At 50.3% G+C, this 21,315-nt stretch overlaps 2 protein-coding genes and 2 long non-coding RNA genes across 4 annotated transcripts; 2 read left to right on the top strand and 2 right to left on the bottom strand.

Annotated features, from left to right (window-relative positions):
• Window positions 1–362: 362 nt before the first annotated feature.
• On the bottom strand, window positions 363–5,147 carry slc66a3 (solute carrier family 66 member 3). The gene is made up of 7 exons (XM_048975145.1): window positions 4,858–5,147; window positions 3,601–3,683; window positions 3,411–3,480; window positions 3,231–3,288; window positions 1,506–1,626; window positions 1,378–1,419; window positions 363–1,272 (listed from the first exon to the last, which is right to left on the bottom strand). The coding sequence occupies exons 1-7, from the start codon at window positions 5,001–5,003 to the stop codon at window positions 1,181–1,183; spliced, it is 612 nt and encodes a 203-aa protein (XP_048831102.1). The 5' UTR covers window positions 5,004–5,147; the 3' UTR covers window positions 363–1,180.
• On the top strand, window positions 2,125–2,959 carry LOC125707809 (uncharacterized). The gene is made up of 3 exons (XR_007382363.1): window positions 2,125–2,211; window positions 2,446–2,562; window positions 2,641–2,959. It is a non-coding gene; the product is annotated as an uncharacterized LOC125707809 (long non-coding RNA).
• On the top strand, window positions 4,842–21,037 carry LOC125707808 (uncharacterized). The gene is made up of 3 exons (XR_007382362.1): window positions 4,842–4,970; window positions 19,463–19,594; window positions 19,676–21,037. It is a non-coding gene; the product is annotated as an uncharacterized LOC125707808 (long non-coding RNA).
• Window positions 5,308–7,149, bottom strand: c14h2orf50 (chromosome 14 C2orf50 homolog). The gene is made up of 3 exons (XM_048975146.1): window positions 6,717–7,149; window positions 6,490–6,529; window positions 5,308–6,049 (listed from the first exon to the last, which is right to left on the bottom strand). Exons 1-3 carry the CDS (start codon window positions 6,956–6,958, stop codon window positions 5,852–5,854), a joined length of 480 nt encoding a protein of 159 aa, XP_048831103.1. The 5' UTR covers window positions 6,959–7,149; the 3' UTR covers window positions 5,308–5,851.
• Window positions 21,038–21,315: the final 278 nt, after the last annotated feature.

The following is a 21,315-nucleotide window of genomic DNA, read 5'->3' on the forward strand; positions in this document are numbered from 1 at the left end:
CCATCCGTGATGACAGTGACACTGATGCCCCCCCACCCCACATTATTTTTACACGGCTGGATTTTAAAGCCCAAGATGCGGCTTGTTTAGTATTAAGTATTAAAACTGCTCACCGCAGGCATGTTCAGTCACGAGCACTTTGGAGAAGAGAAATCTGTGAATGAGCAGCTCGACCTGTTCAGCTGGAGGAGGGGAGGGGGGGGGGGTTTGATTGTTGTCCACAGACCCTGCAGGAGGGCTGGAGTTCCAGCATGGGACGGCTGGCCAGCCCCACGAACACCACGCGTGTGAGTAGCGTGCACAAGCCCCCTGCTCACCCTGCGGCTCGTGCTCATAAACGGAGAATTTTTTTTAAATAACAGAAAAACTTTAAAAAGGTTGTGGTCAGTTTTTGCTAAAGAAATAAAATATTAACTGCAGACAACCCATCCACATGCTCTGAAGTATTTTACTGCAGGTCGCTGTAGCAGATTTTCTGTTTTTTTCCGTATAGAGTTCCGTGTGCGGTGAGGATGTCCGTACGTGACGAGCTTTGTGAACGACACGCTCCATAGGATTATATGCAGTATAATCTTTTACATGCCATCTTACGTAAATGTATTATTTATATCAGCCTGTCCACTTTATATTTAAAAGTGCTATGTTCATACTGCATGTTTTATACTGCTGTGTTAATGTTAGTCTATTTGACAATAAAATAATGTAGCCTTTGGGTTTCGACTCCTGTCATTAACTGGATGATTTCGGGGGGGGGGGGGGGTTTGATCTCGACATCGCCACCGAAACACCCAGAACCATCTGTTCTGTTCTGACTCATCCTGACTCAGCAGCCGGAGGAGGGGATGTTCCTCATGGCCAGGCTGAACCAACCTATTAACCAAGAGGACGCAGGAAGGGTGAAAAGGGACGTGATTGGGATACGATTCCAAAGAAGGAAGGAAGTTTCAGATGGGAAACAGACCAATGTTTCACTTTGTTCTGCCGAGTACAATAAGAAGGTGGCAGAAACTGGGAAAAGTTTATATAAAAATGTAACATTTGCGCCAAAAGAAGAACATGACAAAGGATTTTTGGTGTAACACCAGCTGGTGGCGGGGGGGAAGAGAACAACATATCCATCTGGAAGCTTCCATGCTACAGCTGTAACGACAGGAAGGCCCATGTCTCCGTGACAACAGGCTCAGTCCTGCTTTGTCCTGCGGCGTCGGTAGTACAGCACGGCTGCTGTAACCCACCCGTTCAGTATCGTCATGACGACAAAACGGACCAGAACTGTAGAGGTGAGGGAGAAAGGGTAATGAGACCCGGCACAGTCACACCCACCAAGATGGAGCAGAGCGTCAGAATTACGGCAAACATGCAGATGGCCTGTCTCACCCTGGGTGTCGGCAGACGTCACGGCTGTGGTGTAAATTCTCGCTGAAAAGCCAGAAGAGAAACAAAGAATTACACAAGAAGGGAGGAACCATCCTGGTCCAGGGTGCGGGGGGGCGGGGGGGGCTTACCCAGACAGGTGTAGGTCGCCAGTCCCCATGTGAGTGCGCTGACCTGCCCAGAGTCCTTGGAGCTCCACAGACAGCGCAGCTGGGTCATCTTACTCGCCGCACTGATGAAGGTGCACAAACTCTGCGGAGGGGGGGGAATCGGACTCAGTACTGCCTCCCGTCTTTCTTGGACCCAAAGCACCAGCCAGAATGATGTACCGGCCAAATACCCAGCCCTGTGGCTGGTGAGTAGTTCATCACTTGGAACAGACTGGTGCTGGAACATTCTACGACTCCTGAGGAAGTCTGCGGAACACTGCCTGACATTTCATATCAGACGTGATGAGCCTTCGCCCCAGGGCACAGAGGGCACCATTTAAGGGCAGGAAGGAAGGAAGTGCCAGGCGCCCAAGGGTGTGGCATAACCCCCCCCCCGCAAATTACATGGCAGGGGCCTGGGGGACGTTTAACTGCACTGGCCGAGGGAAGGTCAGGGTGGGGCTCCAGCCCAGAGCACGTCCTGTGGCGTCCCGGGGAGCATTCAGATTGCAGAAAGGAACTGGCGGTCTAGGTGTTTAGGCTGCTCATACAGGATTAGCTGGCGGTCTAGGTGTTTAAGCTGCTCATACAGAATTAGCTGACGGTCTAGGTGATTAGGCTGCTCATACAGGATTAGCTGGCGGTCTAGGTGATTAGGCTGCTCATACGGGATTAGCTGGCGGTCTAGGTGTTCAGGCTGCTCATACGGGATTAGCTGGCGGTCTAGGTGTTCAGGCTGCTCATACGGGATTAGCTGGCGATCTAGGTGTTCAGGCTGCTCATACGGGATTAGCTGGCGGTCTAGATGTTCAGGCTGCTCATACGGGATTAGCTGGCGGTCTAGGTGTTTAGGCTGCTCATACAGAATTAGCTGGCGGTCTAGTTGTTTAGGCTGCTCATACGGGATTAGCTGGCGGTCTAGGTGATTAGGCTGCTCATACGGGATTAGCTGGCGGTCTAGGTGATTAGGCTGCTCATACGGGATTAGCTGGCGGTCTAGATGTTCAGGCTGCTCATACGGGATTAGCTGGCGGTCTAGGTGTTCAGGCTGCTCAAACGGGATTAGCTGGCGGTCTAGATGTTCAGGCTGCCCATACGGGATTAACTGACGGTCTAGGTGTTCAGGCTGCCCATACGGGATTAGCTGGCGGTCTAGATGTTCAGGCTGCCCATACGGGATTAGCTGGCGGTCTAGTTGTTCAGACTGACCATACGGGATTAGCTGGCGGTCTAGTTGTTCAGGCTGCCCATACGGGATTAGCTGCCGGTGTAGGTGTTCAGGCTGCCCATACGGGATTAGCTGCCGGTGTAGGTGTTCAGGCTGCCCATACGGGATTAGCTGGCGGTCTAGTTGTTCAGGCTGCCCATACGGGATTAGCTGGCGGTCTAGTTGTTCAGGCTGCCCATACGGGATTAGCTGGCGGTCTAGTTGTTCAGGCTGCCCATACGGGATTAGCTGGCGGTCTAGTTGTTCAGGCTGCCCATACGGGATTAGCTGGCGGTCTAGTTGTTCAGGCTGCCCATACGGGATTAGCTGGCGGTCTAGTTGTTCAGGCTGCCCATACGGGATTAGCTGGCGGTCTAGTTGTTCAGGCTGCCCATACGGGATTAGCTGGCGGTCTAGTTGTTCAGGCTGCCCATACAGGATTAGCTGGCGGTCTAGATGTTCAGGCTGCCCATACACTATGATTATAAAAAGGCTCCTACCATGGCCCAGTCGATGATCCACTTCTCTAAAGTCAGCAGCTGCCAGCCCCCTGTGAACCTGAAGCTCAAAGTCAAGGAGGTGTCAGCGTCATAAAAACCCATGTGACTGAGCCAGTGAGGCTGGCGGGGGGGTGGGCTGGGCCGAGCTCGGTGCTGGGCACCGTTACCCTGGGAGGATACAGGGATGCATAGAATAAACTCTGTTTCAAGTTGCCATTGTAGTGCAGGATCAGCAGGAGCAGGATGGCGTCTGGGAGCAGAAAGAGTCACATGATCACTGACACACAGAGTAACAGAGACAGACTCGCAGTAACACACATGGCTACTGAGACTCACAGTTACTGAGACTCACAGTAACACAGATACAGACCTTGAGCAATGAGAATGGGATACTCCAGGTAGGTGGGCAGTGGGTAGTCATAGTAAACCTGGTAAGTATTGAACACAATGAACCTGGAAAACGAAAAGGGGTCATAGATCAGGGGAGGACAGCAGGAGAAACATGGAGGCGGGGGTGACGGTTCATGGCGAGGGGAGTGGATCCCAGTGTGTGCTGGGATCTCGGCGTGTGTCCTGGGATCTCGGCGTGTGCTGGGTGTCTTCCTGTACTTTTCCCCTGCATCTACGAGTCACCAGTTGGAAGCAGTACAGACGTAGGAGGGGGGGGGGGGGTCATGCGGATGCCACATGGACATCTGTCTGTGTTAGACATGCTCTCCCCAACCCTCAGCGCTGCAGACATGGCAGCCCAATCAAAAGCATGCATGCAGCCATAGGCACATCATTATGCATGGTGGTCACATGACTCACAGTGGTCACAACAGATTATGAGAACATACACCCCCCTCCTGACAGCTAAAGCCTGTCAGGCAGCGATTCACTCTGGACGGGGTGCCAGTTTATCACAGGGCACCTACACACTCAGCACAAAAACACTCAGTATAATCAATTAGCCTAAATGATTCTGTTTGGACTGCAGGAAGAAACCTGTGCATCACAGGTGAGCATGCAAGCGGATTACGGAGAACTTGTGTGCTTTCACGGATGACATCACCAGGACACGCCCTGAACCCCGACCCTGCACAACATCCTTAGATTGTGTCACTGATTGTAAAAACACAAACACACTAATTTAACAAAGTTTATGTTTCAAGACGGTCCACCAGCTGAAAAAACAGCATAGACCAGCATGACTTCCATACTGGTTGGTGCTGGTTTAGCTGATGCTGTGCTGGTCTATGCTGTTTTTTCAGCCGGGCAGGACACTTGCATTTTGGGTGCCACTTAACGAAGGTTCAGGTATAATTAAAATCGAACTGTCGATTCAACGGTGTGGTCCTGTAGTCTCTTACATAACGGGATGAAGCATTTATATGACCGTCTTCCTTTAACTGAAAACGCACAAAAAGTTGCAAGGGAGTGGCAATTTAAGAAAAGTCGCGAATAAGGCGAGCGGCGATGTACAGAAACAGGAAACGGGATCCGCACCGCCGGCACCAGGCAGCCTGGGCTGCCCCGTTAATGAAAGTGATCCGCAGCCGGGGAAAATAATGCTAGGTGTTTTTTTTTAATTAGCGATGGGTTAACTAGGGGTAGCGGGTGGACCCACCGGACCACATTGCCTTACCCGATGAGCTCCAGGATCAAGCTGTGCAGGCTGACACCTTCGGAGGATTTGCTTTGCATCAGCACGAACATCTGCGGGAATTTCAGCACCATGCAGACGAGGAGCGTGCTCAGGTTTGCAAAATGCAACATGCCGCTAACACTCATATCTAACCGGCGTGGAGATCGGCGCTTCTTCCTCGTTTCGGGCGTCTGGCTCTGTACGGTACCTCGGCACAGCACTTCAACCTGGTTGTGATTTCGCTTCCGCACACATCAGCGCGGTGCTTTCTGTTCTCTCGAGGCATCCGTGGCATTGGCAGCGTCACGCGACTGCAGTCGCGTGACGTCACCCGAGGGTGGGTGACTCCTCATGAACTTAAATATGTGATGGATGCGGAAGTATTTTACATCTCTGCCTTAGTCGTGCTTGGTGAAAGTGGGCGTGCTAGATCAAATCTTACAGTAACCATGTTTGTCTGCCCATCGATGGCTTTCAGTTGTTTCTTTATGACAAAATGAGAACCTGACGAGCTCCCAAATTATCCGGTAAATGTGCAACTTACCGAAAAGAGCAAGAATATTTTTTTTTATTCAAAATTTCTTGAATAGCTACAGAAGTGTCTTAGAGAATCCACAAGGGGGGGGGGGGGTACATTTCACATGTGCTGCTTGGCACTACAGCAACTGTCCTGATCAACTGTGAAAGAAGATTTATTTAAAAGACTTACAAAACTGTATAAAAATAGAGTACAAAATGAAGAAGAAACTGACCGCTATCAAAACTGCCATCTCACTCGAATTATCACTCGAATTAATGAGAGTGTTGGCAAAAGAGTAGAAAGTAGAGATTTAGAAATAATTTTAGAGACCCTGTATAATTTTTTCCCCGTTTCTTCCTATGCGAGGTGTTTCACTGCTCTGGGATCAGTGGAACCGCTCTCGTGATACCCTGAAGTCCGGCTGCTCTCCATGCAGTGGAATGGTTCTGTGGTCTGCTGTGCTCCAGCCCGCTCCTAGCAGGGCTGCATGTCCGGGTCCAGCTTGGCCTTCCGGTGACTTCTGCGCAACACTGCAAGGTTGTCCAGGCGGACCAGGGCCTGTCCCAGGTCGGTCCCCACGCGGCTTCCGAACGTCTCGTTCGCCGTGTTGGGGACAAGGTCTGAGAACACTGGGACATAGCTGGGGAGGGGCGTCTCCTTCCGGGGGCGACCCTGAATCATGAGGGGGGGGGGATACATGTATATACTTGACTATACGATGTATTGCTTCTGGATACCGAGAGGGCAGCGTGCTGGTTCAGGACACAAATGTCCCAGGAAGGCGTTGCTGTTGTCTGACTCAGAAACCAAATTCATATGCAGTGGAATATTCAGCTGTTTAGAAGTGGGAAATAGTTTGTTCAGCTAAGTGACAAAATAATCATGGAAGCTTGGTACAGTTACTGGGTATAACTATTGCTTTAAACAGATGTAGCAGTAATATTTAACTCCCCGTAAAATATGCAGGCAAGTTGCCTCGCATATGTAGACAATTATGATTGTTGTATAATGACTGGCTTAATGGAGACCGGAGGGAAAATGTGTGTAATGGTCTGGAAGAGACGCGCTATCGGTGGCACAGATCTGAGTGGGGAACCATAAGAAGACCTTACCAGCTGGTCGTAATTTCGGAGAAAACTCCAATTCTTCTGCCTGTAAAATGCAACGAGTGGAAAGAGCAGGTTTATCTGCAGCTGCTCAGGCCGCTCACAAAGCAGAAACGCCATGACGGCTGAGTATATATCTGTGTTCATGTGGTTTATATTACAGCTGTCTGATGGGAAGCAGCTCTGCAGTAACTTCTAGAGTGACTAAATGCCGGATCGCCTGTAATAATTACCACTCCTTGGCTCCGTCCCGCTCCGCCCGCACGAACTCCCGCCACACCTGGTCCTGCTTTACGGGGTCACGGAAGTCCGGGTCCCGCGTCGGAGCCTCCCCGGTTCTCCCGAGGCGAGCTTTGGCCGCCGGCTGCCTAAACGGCGGCCCGGAGGAATGCGAAGTGAGAGCCGCGGCCGCCGGGTCCGGGAAGCGGTACCCCGCAGAGGCGGCGCGCCTTGTGGATGCTTTCCTGCCATCCATCACGGGGGAGCCCGGCTCAGCTCAGACGGGTAAACGACGGTAAATGTGTGAGGCGTGTAATTCTCACAGAAGAGCGCGATTTTGGCCTCGTCACACGGATAAGAGTCACCGAGAGTCGTCCTCTACAGCCCCAGGGAGACTTGATGTCACTCGGTCGTGCTGAGGCCACGCCGGCGCTCTTGGCGTCTGTTTATCCGGCTGGTCGCCATGGAAACGGTGCCGCAGCTTATTCCTTCCGAGGAGAATCACTGGGGCGTCTTTTCGGATTGTACAAGCATATGAAGCATATTATACACCAGTACCGTGAAACATTCAGCAAAGCAGGTCTGTAAGAGCTTTATATCAGGAGGAAAATCAGAACTGCCGTTTCTATGAAGCTGCTCTCATAATTAATTGTAACATAGAACTGTAAGGTTTGCTTATGTGAAATGCTGCTGTTTGGTGAGGCCCCTTATTTACTTGGATAACTGCCTCGGGTGTCACAAGGGCAAGTGCGAAGATTCGGGTATGGACGGTAGGGACATGTCCTGTGGGAGTACCGCATGTGTTTAAGGGGGCGGGGGTTGGGGGCTGATTTTCAAGTACAAGAAAATAAATTCAGAGATGCAAGTGATTTCTTTCCCTAGAGTATTAGATTAAAGAAAACATGTGTGGTGGGATTCCTGATGTTACTTCATTAAATCTTTTCATTTGACATTACGTTTGTCAGTCAGCCGAATTAAAACTGGTTTGGATTCTGCGCAAGTAATAAGATACAAGCGCAGCGTGTCCACTAGATGGAGCCAGATTCCTTCACAGTTCTTCGGATGCCTGGCGTTAGGTTTAAAACAAGAAAGTTCAAAATGTCAATAGCTGGTCCTTTAAAAGACTAGAAATTGTTTCCGCTGGAGATGAATCTTTGAAAGGAGTGACTGATTGGGAGAAGGACACAGTTTTGTATAAAATGACTGGTTTTCTTTTAGGTAATGCATCATTAGTTAGTCCATTATTTCTAGGAATTGGGCACCCATGATGTTCAAACACCTGTGGGCTCCAGATTCAGGTACAGCTGTGTGTGTAATTGCAGGAGCTATTTGAGTCACTGGTGGGGGAGTGGGAGTTATTTTCTGCTGTCAGTCATGGCCTGCTCTCAGCAATAGCACATATAATAGGTTAAATCAGTCAGTGACTCATTTTTCTGACCACTAATTAATTGGTAAATTGTGTAAGTTATGTAAGCTGCAGACTGCTGGGGGACGCTTTTGCCAAGTTAATGAATAGCAGTCATCACTCATCCCCCCACCCCCCGGTGCTCTTTGGATGGATACTGATTCTGACCCGTGAACGACTTGCAGATGGGGTGGAAGGGGGCGTGGCCACGGCTGAAAGAAGCCATCGGGGTGAGGGGGCGTGGCCATGGGTGAATAAGCCATAGGGGCTAGGGGGTGTGGCCCGTGGCTTTGACATGAGACAACGGAAGCTGCAGGGCGCCATGGCAACGCAGAAAGTGCCTGTGAGCGCCCACGCAGTCACAGTCCTGGTGCGGCTGCTTCTGAACCTGCGTCTGGCTGGCGGCGAGGGAGCACTCTTTACATGGTCTGTGTATATATCTGTACAGACACTACACTGTGTGCATATCAGTATGGACGCTACACTGTGTATGTAGGTTATATGTAAAGCAGCAATATGAATGGATATGTCCATTGCTTATTTCTAGTAAACCTCCACTCAGCTGTTTAACATGTTTAATATAAAACTCCAAATGCTCTTATTGCATCGGTCCTGTGCCTGGAAGGACTATAAGGGCCGCAATATACTTCAGGCGAGGTGACGCATACGCAACACAAGAAGTGAACTGACTACTTGCATGAGTAGTTTACGTCTCTCTGGAGGATTAAAGGTCATGTCCCCCAGGGGACAGTGCGAGAAAACCATCTTGGTCGGCTCCTTCGTTTCCGCTCACACTTGTTTTGTACGAGGTTGTGATATGAAATGATGTACACTCGCTGTCCCCAGAGATCGAGTTGCTATTTTTGTAATGTTTTCTCTGTATTCTAACCACTGCTCCACATCGTTTTTCGCTCTGCCACGTATCACTGTACTACCCCATGCTGAAATATGCAGTGTATGTTAGATATGTCGTAGTAGTTTGTATTTGGTAATTAGACTGCACGACACTGGAAAATAAGTTTTTTATGCAATAATTATTGCAGCAATTATAAAGAAAAAAAGTTTTAAATAAATCAAATTCCTACAAACACGTCTATGCATGAGTGATTTAAACAGCTAGGATGAAAATATATAATTAGGTTTGGCTTTCAGAACGCATGCAGAGCTCATGCAATAGTAGCGGCGGTAAATTTTAAACTGTTAAAAATTTACTAGATAATCCTGAACAAATTGCACAGCTTGTTAAGTTTAGCTTCCTACAAGAATGTAAATGTTCTAGCGAAACGTAAACCCCACACTCTCGGCGAATTTTATGACCAAGTTTTATAAATACCGGAATTATACTGAAAAATAATGTTTCTTATGAAAGTCAGAATTTCAAGTTAGAGTTTGAGAGATTGTTCTTCGTTCACATGATGCTGCTTTCTTAGAAACTTAAACTGCCATTTAGTTTTGAGGTCGCTGTAAGGGGCATAATAGTGCTTACAATATTTTCTCTCTTCCCTCTGAAAATATACAGTTTTTTTCCGGCCATTCATTATTTAAAAATCAGATGTTACTTAATACTAAGTATCGTATTTAAATACATAGAGGTAACCGAAATAGTGCCTCAGTTTTTGGCGGTACTGCATTTCGAGATACCTCCTCGCGCAGGCGCACGCGGAAAGCGCGTGCGGCCGTGATGCGTACGCATGTGCTTTGTAAGCGTCAAGTATAATTCAGCCCTAAGTCACCTACAGCCCAGGAAATGCCACACCTCTCTAATAATGGCTGATAAACACCACCGTACATGTCTGTCAGACTCTACGGGGAAGCGACCTGCCATGTTCCCGTTACCAGACCTCAGGCAACTCAACTCTGCTCCGGGATCATGAGAGAAGTTGGGGAATTTGAAATGCTGCGAATATGTGCAAAGCCGTCCATCTATCAGGTTTACGCCAAGTGTTTGCAGCCTGCTGCAAATGAGAATGTAGGTGGCATTTCCATAACTTTAGTGTGCATCACATCTTAAAATATTGGTTGGCATGAAGGAGCCACACTGAACTGCCAGGAAAAGTCTAAATCGACATTAGTGCCAGTAAGAGAGAGACTCAGCCTGCCTGGAATCAGCATAAAATTCCACTTGTACCTCCAAAGTCATTTTCACAGGAACGCTGAGTCTCTCTAAGGCAGTGGTCCTCAAACTCGGTCCTTGGGACCCACTGCCCTGCTTGTGTTTCCTGCTATCCCTGCCCCACACAATTCCCAGCTGTTTTTCAGCTTCTGATTGACTGAACACACCTGATCCAGGTAATCAGCAGTGTGTAGGGCAGGGATAGCTGGAAAACAAGCAGGGCAGTGGGTCCCGAGGACCGAGTTTGAGAACCAGTGCTCTAAGGTCGCGTTTAGGTGACAGAGTTCTCCATGATTGGTTGAGGGTTCCCGTCCTTCACCCATAGACGAATGGACCGTGTTGGTGATTGATTCATGTCATAGCTGAAGGAGCTGAAGGAGATCCCGTTTATAGCTTCACTGCCAATAGCTGAGGCCCCCTTGTGGGCAGATGGCGCTACTGATTCACACCTGGCCGCAGTTGTCACCACAAACAGGTGTCACCTGCGCCCACACGGGGCATGCTGAGAAGTCGTTTAGAGCGCTGTGTTGGGGTCACCCTTCCCACCTCAGCCAATGTTTTCACAACATGACTGTTTTGGCCTCGTTGTCCGAAACGCATTTAAATTTAGCTGGATTGGCCAATAGGATGTTACTGAAGGTGACGCTTTGCATCCAGATTCAAATTGCATTCAAAGCAGACGAGAAATGAAATCCACATCCGCAGGAGCATGTCTCAATGCGGCGAATATGTTTCCTTTCCTTTGAGGGGGGGGAGGGGGGGCACGGTGGTGCTGTGGTTAACACTGTCTTCTCACACCTTCAGGACCAGCATTCACTAGCTATTCACTAACTGCCCATAGATGTATGTGCGTGTGAATGGTGTGAGTGTGCCCTGCGATGGGTTGGCATCCCTGCTATAGGTTAGCATGGCATCCTGGGTTGTTCCCTGCTTTGTGCCCTGCAGTGGGTTGGCATCCCATCCTGAGTTGTTCCATGCTTTTGCCCTGCAGTGGGTTGGCATCCCATCCTGAGTTGTTCCCGGCTTTGGGCCCATAAGCTCTGGATCCCCCACAATTCTAAATAGGACAAATGGGTACAGGAAATGGACATATGGACAATTCCCTTATAAACCATGTCTGCTCCCTACCACCAAGGCCATGTTCTTGGGAATATCAGTAAACTCTGTGACCCCCCCCCCCACATTGTTTAGCCTAGGGTCAGACGCAGGGTAACTGATGTTCCAGTTGTGGGTTATGCTATGTTACAGGGCTTGCACTTCCATTTCTGAAGGGACTTAATTCACCAAACACAGAAAATAATTACAGATTTTCCCTTTTGAAAGCATTTAATTAATTCTTTGTTGCTCTGGGTCCCTGTTTGATTAATTTGTATTTCCCCGCCCTCCACCGGAACCTAGGCCTTGCTCTGCCCCCCTGGCAGTGGAATAACAGAAACTGCTCTATCACATGCGGTCGGTTACATCCTGCTGGAAATTCGCAGGCACAGGGAACATGGGAGCTCGCCAACGCACAGACATTTTTATTTTTTTTGTTTTTTACACGCTGTTGCTGTAACGTTGCAGAAACGTGAGAACTAGGTTCTCACCTAGGCGGACGTCTGTTGAATAATATTAAATCTACGTGTCATGCTAAGTGCTGTGGCTTTGACGAGCAGCTCCTTAGCAATTGCGGCTGTGGGGGGCTCGACGCGGGCACTGCCTTGGACGCCCGTCAGCAAGGGTCCTGTGGAAGGACTCTGCCAGTCCCAGACAGGGCTGCATGCCTTGCCTCCATGGCAACACCCCAAAAGTGGCCACACAACTAATAACTTTTAGGTGACAGTTTAGGAGTTTGATTTCAAATGTTCTTCGGTTGACCAGGGATAATGAAGTGAGGGGTGGTCCGTCTCGCCTCGGATGTGTTAATGGGTCCTTGAGGTCCGGAGGGGCTTTGAGGATAAAGTCAGCCCAATCTACCGTATAATTTGATTTCTAACTCCGTTATTTTCCAACAGACCCCCCTATGTTCAGAATTCCGGAAGCTTTCGTTTCTCACCCACTAAACACATAATAATGTAACTGCTCATTCATGGGGTAGCTGTTGGGGAGGAACAGCAGCAATCATTCAATTAGCCATGATGCCACGAGTCCGTGACACTCCCTGTTGGACAGAAGCACCCTCAGGCTGCTGCAGGGCTCTGCCCGTCCTGACAGAACTTACTGAAATGGGATTTTGAAGTTAACCAAACGGTGAGACGGCACATAACAGTGCCTCACTCTGTCCCTGCTGCCTGGCATAGTGCAGCTTGTTAGCATATGTGCTAATATCCCTGTAATGACTTGCTACCATCATAATGAACAGAGCAGCGCCTCACCCTCGGATCACATGGTCTGAGTGAGCATGTGCAGACGGACCAGGTGCATGAGGCATGCTGTACTGCATCAGTGCCCGAATGCCTGGGGTCAGGTGGAAGTTGTGGTCACATTTCGGATGGGAGCCGCAAGCCAATAGTGGGCGGGATTCCCATTTGTTGCCAATCACTGTTGACTTTGGCCAATAAGGTGACCAATGACGCGCGGCTCTGACCAGCTGGGGGAAGCCTGTGGTAACTCAAGTTGGTTTTGATGCCATTTTCTCTCTAGAAACATGACAGCTGGGGAGAGTGAAGGTTTGCATCCCATTGCAGCGTTTTAGGATGAAGGCTTTTATCTTAACCCTCCCCTCCAGGAACGGATCAAGACAGGACCCCTGAGCCAGTGGGGGTCTATGGAGCATTTGTTCTCTCGTGCCAGTTGGGGAGGTGGTGGTTGCTTGTTTTCCCCAAAAGTTCTAAACACACACTTATGCACACACACAGCCCGAGTATGCTGGGATGCAATGTAGTTATGTAACTCGCCGGATGGATCCTGGACCAGCAGGCTGGCGGCATGGAGATTGCTGCAGTGAGACAGTGTGTAACTGGGGGGGGGAGGAAGGCCCTCGGCCGACATGCTGTGCCAGTGAGGCGTGAGTCTCAGCTGCATGTTCAGTATAACCAGGATGTCACGTTCAGCTGGGCCACCACCGCCTGAGCCCTCGGTCACCTGTGTTTATGTTAGACAGATGGGGGGCATGATGGGCAGGGCGATCACAATCAGGCACCGTGAGGATGGAGCCATGCAGTAAGCAAGCCAGGTGGGGGCAGCGAGCCCCAGGGACTGTTACTACCATTCCTCTGTATTCTGCTCTCTACGGCCACCACATTCCCGTCGGCTGGGATTTTACAGAGCTGCTTGGATGATTATCTGTCACCTGAAATTTGTGGGGGGGGGGAGACGCTTTTTAGCGAGTAAACGAAACTGGTGGAGGCAGACAAATCCCATGTGTGCCTGAGAGCTCCCTGCTCATCCGAGTGAAAGCCCCGCAAGGAAATTCCCGGGGGGCCGCGACTGAGGAAGCCCCCTTTCTCCGTGAGATAACCGGCTTTGCGGACTGCAAACCAGGTTAGCTGCTCCGGCAAAGTCGCTGCGTGTAAGAGCAGAGCCTGAGCAGATTATCTTATAATGGGTTTGAAATGCCCCCCCCAACCCCCCATCCGTCGCCCCCGCAGCACCGTTCCATAGAGGAAGCAGGCACAGATCAGCCGTAATGAGCGAGCCTGTGGGAGACGTGGCACCCGACCCACACAGGACCGCATGCACTCGGTTTTGGCTTTAATGGTGCGCCGATAATCTCCGGAGCCGAATGATTAACCATAAGCCCCTTGGCAGACCGGTCATGGGCTTTATATTTCAGCCAAAACTGGAAGCAGTCTTGGTGCTAAACTTCGCGATTTCATAGGCCGTTATCTTTCAGTGAATCTCCTGGAGGAAGTGTGCAGCGGTTGGGAGGCGGCGATAGGGTGCCCCGGTTCTGTACACGGCACACACACCTGATCCATGCCGCTGTCATGATCCCACCAAAAGAAAAGAGGAGGAGGAGGAGCGCAGTGCGGAGGAAGTGGTAAATGAGGATCAAGCTGCCGTGAGGGAGGGGGGGTATTTAAAGGTTATAAATAGCGCCCTCTGGGGGTCTGTCTGCCAGCCTGTGACTGACAGGTTGATTGGCAGTTCAAGCAACACAGAGAATAGAGTTAACATTTCACTCCTCCGTCTCTCCCTCTCACACGTTCACTCTATCCTCTCCATGAAGGGCTGCTACTGGGCTGCGGTGTTCACAGGCCGATAAGCGTTGATCACAAGATCATGGGCCTGAGCCACTGCTCCCATGAAACATGTGGCGCCATCCTGAGGGTCCCGCGGAGCTCGTCCCCAGTGCGGGAGCTCGTCCCCAGTGCGGGAGCTCGTCCCCAGTGCGGGAGCTCGTCCCCAGTGCGGGAGCTTGTCCCCAGTGCGGGAGCTCGTCCCCAGTGCGGGAGCATGCCAGGGGCTTCGGTGAATAAGCGTGTCCGCTGCAGGCCAGGAGAAGTGCCATGTTGAGGATGGCGACCGCTTGGGGTGTTGGTGACTCCCAGGTGCTGTCTGGCTGATCTGGATCGACGTCGTCCTGGTGCCCGAGGCAGCTCTGCCCTCACAGCACATCTTCCCGAGACCCCACCCTGCCTGATTTCGCCGTAATAGTGGTCAGTGGGGCGACTGTTTGGTTTGGCCACTAATTCAGCTTGATGGACCTGCTCTGCCGCATAAACTGAGTGTGAGCTGGGAGTGACGCGCTGGCAGAGTGATGCACTGGCAGAGTGGCGGGTGATACACAGCCCTGTCAACCCCCCCCAGACGTCGTTTTCTGTTCTTACTTGTCATTACTGAACTTTTCATCTAGTTTCACCTGTTTCAGAGTTTTTTTGTGCCTGTGGAGCAAAGCCCGCCCCCATCCAAGCTTCGCCATCGTCATGCCGACCGCCATCCCAGCTCAGAGTGAGCCTCTGTCGGAGTGTCCCTTGGCACGGGGCATCCCATTCAAACGGGATCACGGGATCGCACAGCAGGCGGTCCCCACAAAGATATCAGTACAGATCTTTGTGTGTGTGTGTGTGTGTGTGGGGGGGGGAATTGCACTTCCTGTGTGTTTCTATGGGGAATCGGTCACTCGCTGGTGGTTCTTCCTTCCCTGACCCCCACTCACTGTGTCTGGGGGAGTCATTATGTAATCCCGCTTATTATTTTCCACCCGGGCTGCCGCTGCTGATGGCGGCATTATAATGGTAATTATTGCTTCTCCAAATGGCTGCTCCACGCTCGTCCATTTCTTGGGCGCCGTTTAGCCGTCATTGGTGCACATGGTTGGGGGGGGGTAGTGTGTGAGATTGTCTCCTCCCGTCCTTCCGTCTGTGTCCTCCCCCAAGTCACCCTCACGCATTTTGGCCATTGTCACGGTTAATTACTACAATAATTACACCCCCCCCCCATGTGTGTCCCCTCTTTAGTTCTTTACTGGTTTCTTCCTGACACTAAAAGCTTCAATTAAAGCCCCCCCATGGTGAATGGGGGCCCAGCCGGTCATTAGCGGCCAATTAGCGGTGTGAGGGGAGGGTCATGATAGCCGTTAGCGGCGACAGTCCGCGTTGAGGGGCTCGTCCGCTTTACATTTCTGCGTTTGTCGGAGGAATTATGGCGCTGCGGGGAGCCGTGCAATTCCGATCTGTAACCAGGCAACTACACGGTGGCCGCGCGCTAAAATTAGGGGCTGAGTCGCGTCATGGAAAAAAACACGCTTACAAAAATATAGCCGTTCAGCCTTAAGGGCGGTACAGAGGTACGACTGTCAGCGGACCGCAGCTTTGCCTTCCCCATGGACGGGGCGGAGCTCTCTGTGCATCTGCGAAGTCTATCAAAGGCGAGATTTTTGCCCCGGTCTCAGTGCGGCCTGCGTGGGATGCTTTAGAAGGACGCCGTCTGGGGTTCTGCTCTCCTGCTGGATCTAAACTCGAGGGCAAATCCGAGGGGCTCCAGAGTGGCTGGAATGATGGAACGAATCGCTCTTTTGTCTGGGCCTGACTGCAGAAATCAATGGCCGCTGACAGGCTGGCGTGACAATGGGCTTTGGTGCTGCTCGCCCCAGCAGCCTTCGATTACCTCGCCAGGGACCCCATCCCCGTTCTGGGCCGCCAACCGCTCTGACCTTTCAATGGCCCATTTCAGAGGGGGGGGGGGAATCATGCAGCCTGGTGTCGCCGTTGTTACTTAAGTTTACCCTCCTGCAGCTGCAGTGAATGTGAAATGCTCTCGCTGTCCAGAAACCAGTGGAGAGACCGAAAGGTTGTGGGTTCAGATCCCTGGAGAGAGGACTTGAGCCTGGTGGGATTTCCCCTGGTCCTGTTTACACACGCTGTGCTAAAGGCTAAGGTGTGCATTTAACACTTGTGTGAATTACATACAGGCTAATTAAGTAATCAGTGTAGGGGTGTGGATTGGAAGCCCTTTGGAGCCTATAGACTTTTAAATTCAAGTCCAACTGAATCCCCCCCGGCAGGCTGATTGGGGCTGGGTTGACCTCATTCTCAGCTCCTCAGGTTGTTTGCTATCTGGGGGGACTGCAACATTCATGGAGTTCATTAAGGAGCTGCTCTCGTTAAACTTCCATCGCAAATTTGAATAATTGTAGTGTCTGGGAACAGCCTTATAAATATTTACAGAAAAACTCCTTTGGATAATGTATGTATAAGATGCGTGAGAATCATCAGCAACTGCAAAGGTTACAGATATACATACATTATCCAAAGGAGTTTAGGATGCGTGAGAATCATCAGCAACTGCAAAGGGTTTAGCTGAAGGGTGTGATTTCCAGCGATAACCGTGTCATCATGGGAAATCGGGGTAATTGCCGTAGTCACCCGTGCGGCGTCTAATACAGCTTAACTAACCATTCCGCTCCTGGGCTGTAAACAACTAAACCAGTAACTAGGAAATACCTCTGGGAGAAACTGCAGTGTCTGGTCAGGGGTGTCTGGTCGACCCCATGAAATTGTATCCTTTGCCCCCCCCCCCAATCCACACCAATCAAATCCAGGAAGGTGATCTGTTGGCGTGAGACTGTGGCAGTGAGGTTCAGACCGTCCTGTTGGCACCGAGAAAGGAGGCCTGACCCAGTCAGAGGTGCGTTTATGTAAATGTCTGCCTGTATGTGTCTGTGTGTGAGTGTGTGTGTCTGTGTGTCTGTGGTGTGTGTCTGTGTGTGTCTGTGTGTGTGTGAGTGTGTGTCTTTGTCTGTGGTGTGTGTCTGTGTGTGTGTCTGTGTCTTTGTCTGTCTGTGGTGTGTGTCTGTGTCTGTCTGTGGTATGTGTCTGTGTGTGTGTCTGTCTGTGGTGTGTGTCTGTGTGTGTGTGTGTCTGTGTGTATGTCTGTGTCTGTGTGTATGCCTGTGTCTGTGGTGTGTGTTTGTGTGTGTCTGTGTGTGTGTGTCTGTGTCTGTGGTGTGTGTCTGTGTCTGTATGTAAGGTGTAAGCGAGTGACTCGCAGGCTGGATATCGATCAGGTCCAGCATGTCAAGCTCTGCTGCGCAGCTGGAGTGACTGTGTCAGCTGCATTGGTTGGATAAACCCGAGACGAAGCGATGCTCTCACTGGGTCTGCGGGGTCCAGAACCCTGGTCCGATTTGCCCCCCCCCCCAGCTTCTGCTCTCCCAGTCTCCCTTGTATTCTTTGTCGCGGTGATGGGGGGTCTGCCATTATGAGGGGATGATGAGAGCTGGAAAATCACTCTGATGACAGATGGTGCTCAGTGGCCATTGCAGCTGACAAAGGTCACATTAATTAGGGTCAAGAAGCACTGATCTGAGCCTTCGAACTCATTTCAAATGATATTTTGCTTGTAAATGTGTCATTTCTCTCCTTTGGGCTCAGTATGGCTCTATCGTTACGTAACATCACAAAGCTTCTGAGCAGCTCTGTCAGTGCGAGGCGCTTGCCAGTCAGATGCCAGCAGCTTCCTGCGCTAGACCCCGTCGTGCTCTGCCCCCCCCCCCCCCCCCCCCCCATAATCTGAATTTTTGGGTGGCTTCGTCAGATGCTTCTGTTGAAATATTTCCCTGTTTTTTATATTGCATACAGTAAGGATTCGAACTTGCAGCTATTCCATGAACTTCAGCATCATAATAAGTTGGGTGACACCGGTCCGCTGAGGGGGAAGGGCCCAAATGAGGGGAATACTGGTCGGGATGGACACGCCCAGGATAATCTCCTCGGAGCAAAGACCAGATGGGAGCGAGATGCACAGCCGCAGACACTCAGAGCCTGTATCCTGTTGTTTCCTCTGTCTCCTCTATGCCTTCCCTTCCCTGCCCCGCCCTGCCTCGCCCTCAAGGGAGTCCTCACGCCAGAGAGATGCCGCTGCTCCTCTCGCCGCTAAATCTGCAGTAACCTCTACCTCCTGTCCACTGGCAGTCGTGGCCAGAGAAGACGGTCCTTAGGAAGGATCTGACTCGGCCTCCATGGTTCTCCTGCTTGGAGTGAATGTATGAAACTGGTTCTGGTGCCAATAAAAGGTATTCAGGTCTGTAAGGGTCTCTGATGACTATAGAGAGGCGCCCTAGATAAACTTCCTTGCCTTTGACCCCTCAGTACCACCCCAATGAATCAGCCAATCACAGTAGGTCGCAGAAGGAGCATTAATTAAGGGGAAGTGACATCACAAGAGCAAGCCCCTCCCTCATTCACAGTGGAGGTCCGGCTTTGGGAACTCGTTAAATATTAACCTGCCCTTTTTTCCATGGGCTTTCCGTTACGCAACAAAGTTGACAAACGTCTTCAAAGAGAAGATGTGATACATTTTTAATATCTGGTCTTTTTGTCCGCACTCCTGAACCACATGGAGGCTGTCAGCTCTTTAATCTCTGATATCTGACACAGTTTTTCTTGACTGGGGAATAAATAGTTGAAAACAAGCTTGTGAGGCTACCCACAATCCTGTGCAGGGCAGGCCGTGGTGGACGAGCGCCTGCTGATGTGGTCCAATCCCGCTCGGCCTTCTCAGACTAACACAGCCACAGGCTGTGAGTGTTGCTTTCCAGCACTGAAGTGAAGCTCAGCACTTTTTTGAGGTTATGAAGTATTTTGAAACTGCTGAAAAAACTAGAAATGTTTCTCTGCAATCGATAAAATTTAAATATTCAAGTAAATGGAAAGAAGTGCTGCTCATTTTAAAAAGATGGTCTGGTTGTGCATATTTTACGAGAGTTTGGATGTATGAGTGAGTGTCTGTGATCTGTGAGTGTGGGTGTGTGTGATATGTGTTCATGCAACTACTGTCTGCCAGGACTGATAAGTGTCATTGATGTCATCCACCTCTAGGGGGCGCCCAAATGGAGTCAGGAATCCTCCTCTCCTATTACATGCCCTCCAGAGCAGTGGGACCATTGGTAAGGGTCGCCATCCTTCCTCCACACCCACTCAAAGGAAGTGGCATTAATACATGAGATGAAGGTGAGTGTTCTCAGGGTAGGCATTAATGAAAAGGTGCCCAGTGTGTGAATCCTTTATGCCCCCTTCCCTCTTTCATTACAGGTTCCGGAGAGGCCCCTGCGAATCGAACCCACCCGTGCCTGGGACCTCACCTCATTTCTTGCTTCCTGGGTAACATTGAGACCCCCCAGAACTGTTTAAGGCCACCTTGTAGATACCATCTGTCCAGGATTGTGTGTCTGTCCAAAGGGCCACTTCAGTCCAAAGATGGAAGAAAGCTTCTCACGCACGCAGGCGCACACACACATATGCTCTAGTCATGTCTTCTGACTCATGTGGTTCATCCATGTGCCAGTTACCTAGAGAAACATCTTCCTCTGTCAGTTCCTCCATCCTGCTTTTCACAGTCGAATGACTCGCCTACATCTACCACAGATCGAGCCGCTTGGGTAATTTGTCACGCCGCGGGTGACAGGATCACGTTTGGCTGAGTACCACGGCAACCAAGAGGTCGCTTCAAGTGGGATGTGGTGAATCGCCTCTGATTACGCACTCTTCAGTTCTCCTCCTTTATCACTTCGTCATCATGTGGTTCTGCCTCAGTTCTTCTGTGGTCAGGCAGTGCCTGGCCACACCGGCAAACCTCGCTCTAGTTATATGTTGGGCTTACAGTCGGAAATAAAGCCAGTTTCTCTGGGACTGAATGAATTCCTCAGGTTTTGGTGGCTTCCTTGGGGTTTCGTATGTTCCTAGGGAGTAGGAGCGTTCCTCGGAATTCTGTGCTTCTTAGAGTTTGTTTCTTTCCTTCAGTGGTTCAGGGCCTTCCTCTTTGTGTTCCTCAGGGATTGGTGTGTTCATTGGGGCTTGGCGCCTTCCTTAGTTCAGTGCCTTCTCAGGGTTCAGTGACTTCCTCAGGTTTGGAGAAATCCTCAGACTTAGCACGTTCCTTCGGGTTCGATGCATTCCTCAAAGTTTGGTGTGGTCCTCAGGACTCAGAGCCTTCCTTGGGGTTTGATGCGTTCCTTGGGGCTTGGCGCATTGCTTGGAGCATTGCTTGGCTTTTGATGCATTCCTCATGGTTTGGTGCCTTCCCCCGGGCTTTGGGTGTTCCTCGGGGCATGGTGCATTCCTTGAGGTTCGATGCTTTCCTCAATTTGGTGCGTTCCTCAGGATTCAGTGGCTTCCTCTGGGTTTGGTGTGTTCCTCAGTCTCAGTTCATCACCTTGTTCGATAGCCTTTGTTAGATGTCAGAGAGCAGGATGGATATCTGAAAGACAGATGACAGGCAAACGAGATTCTGAGAAATCAATCCCTGTTATGAGGCTGGAGTTTCACTGGGGGGGGGGATAAGAATGAAAGCTGAAAGGTCAGCACACCATCACTGTGTCCCCCGACTGCATGTCTCCTACTGCTTTCACTGTTGTTCAGCTTTTCATGATCTTAAAATACTCAGAATTCAATGCATCTGGGCCATGTCCTGTGGCTTTTTTGTTTGGTATTGAACATTTTTAACCATTCAGAGATGCACAGTTATTGCTGCATTGTGTGAGGCGAGTGCATGTGTGAGTATCTGTGTGTATAACATTATGAGGATCAAATGTCTCTAAAAATGATAATCCTTGTTATTTTGACTTTCTGGGGACATTTTTTTCTATCCCCACTTGGGGAAATTCAGTTTTATAAAAAAAAATATCTATGTCTGCAATCAAAAAAAAGTTTTTAGTTAAACCAAAAGTCTTGTA

The sequence above is a fragment of the Brienomyrus brachyistius genome, chromosome 14 (genome assembly GCF_023856365.1).
Source record: "Brienomyrus brachyistius isolate T26 chromosome 14, BBRACH_0.4, whole genome shotgun sequence".
NCBI classification, from domain to species: Eukaryota; Metazoa; Chordata; class Actinopteri; order Osteoglossiformes; family Mormyridae; genus Brienomyrus; species Brienomyrus brachyistius.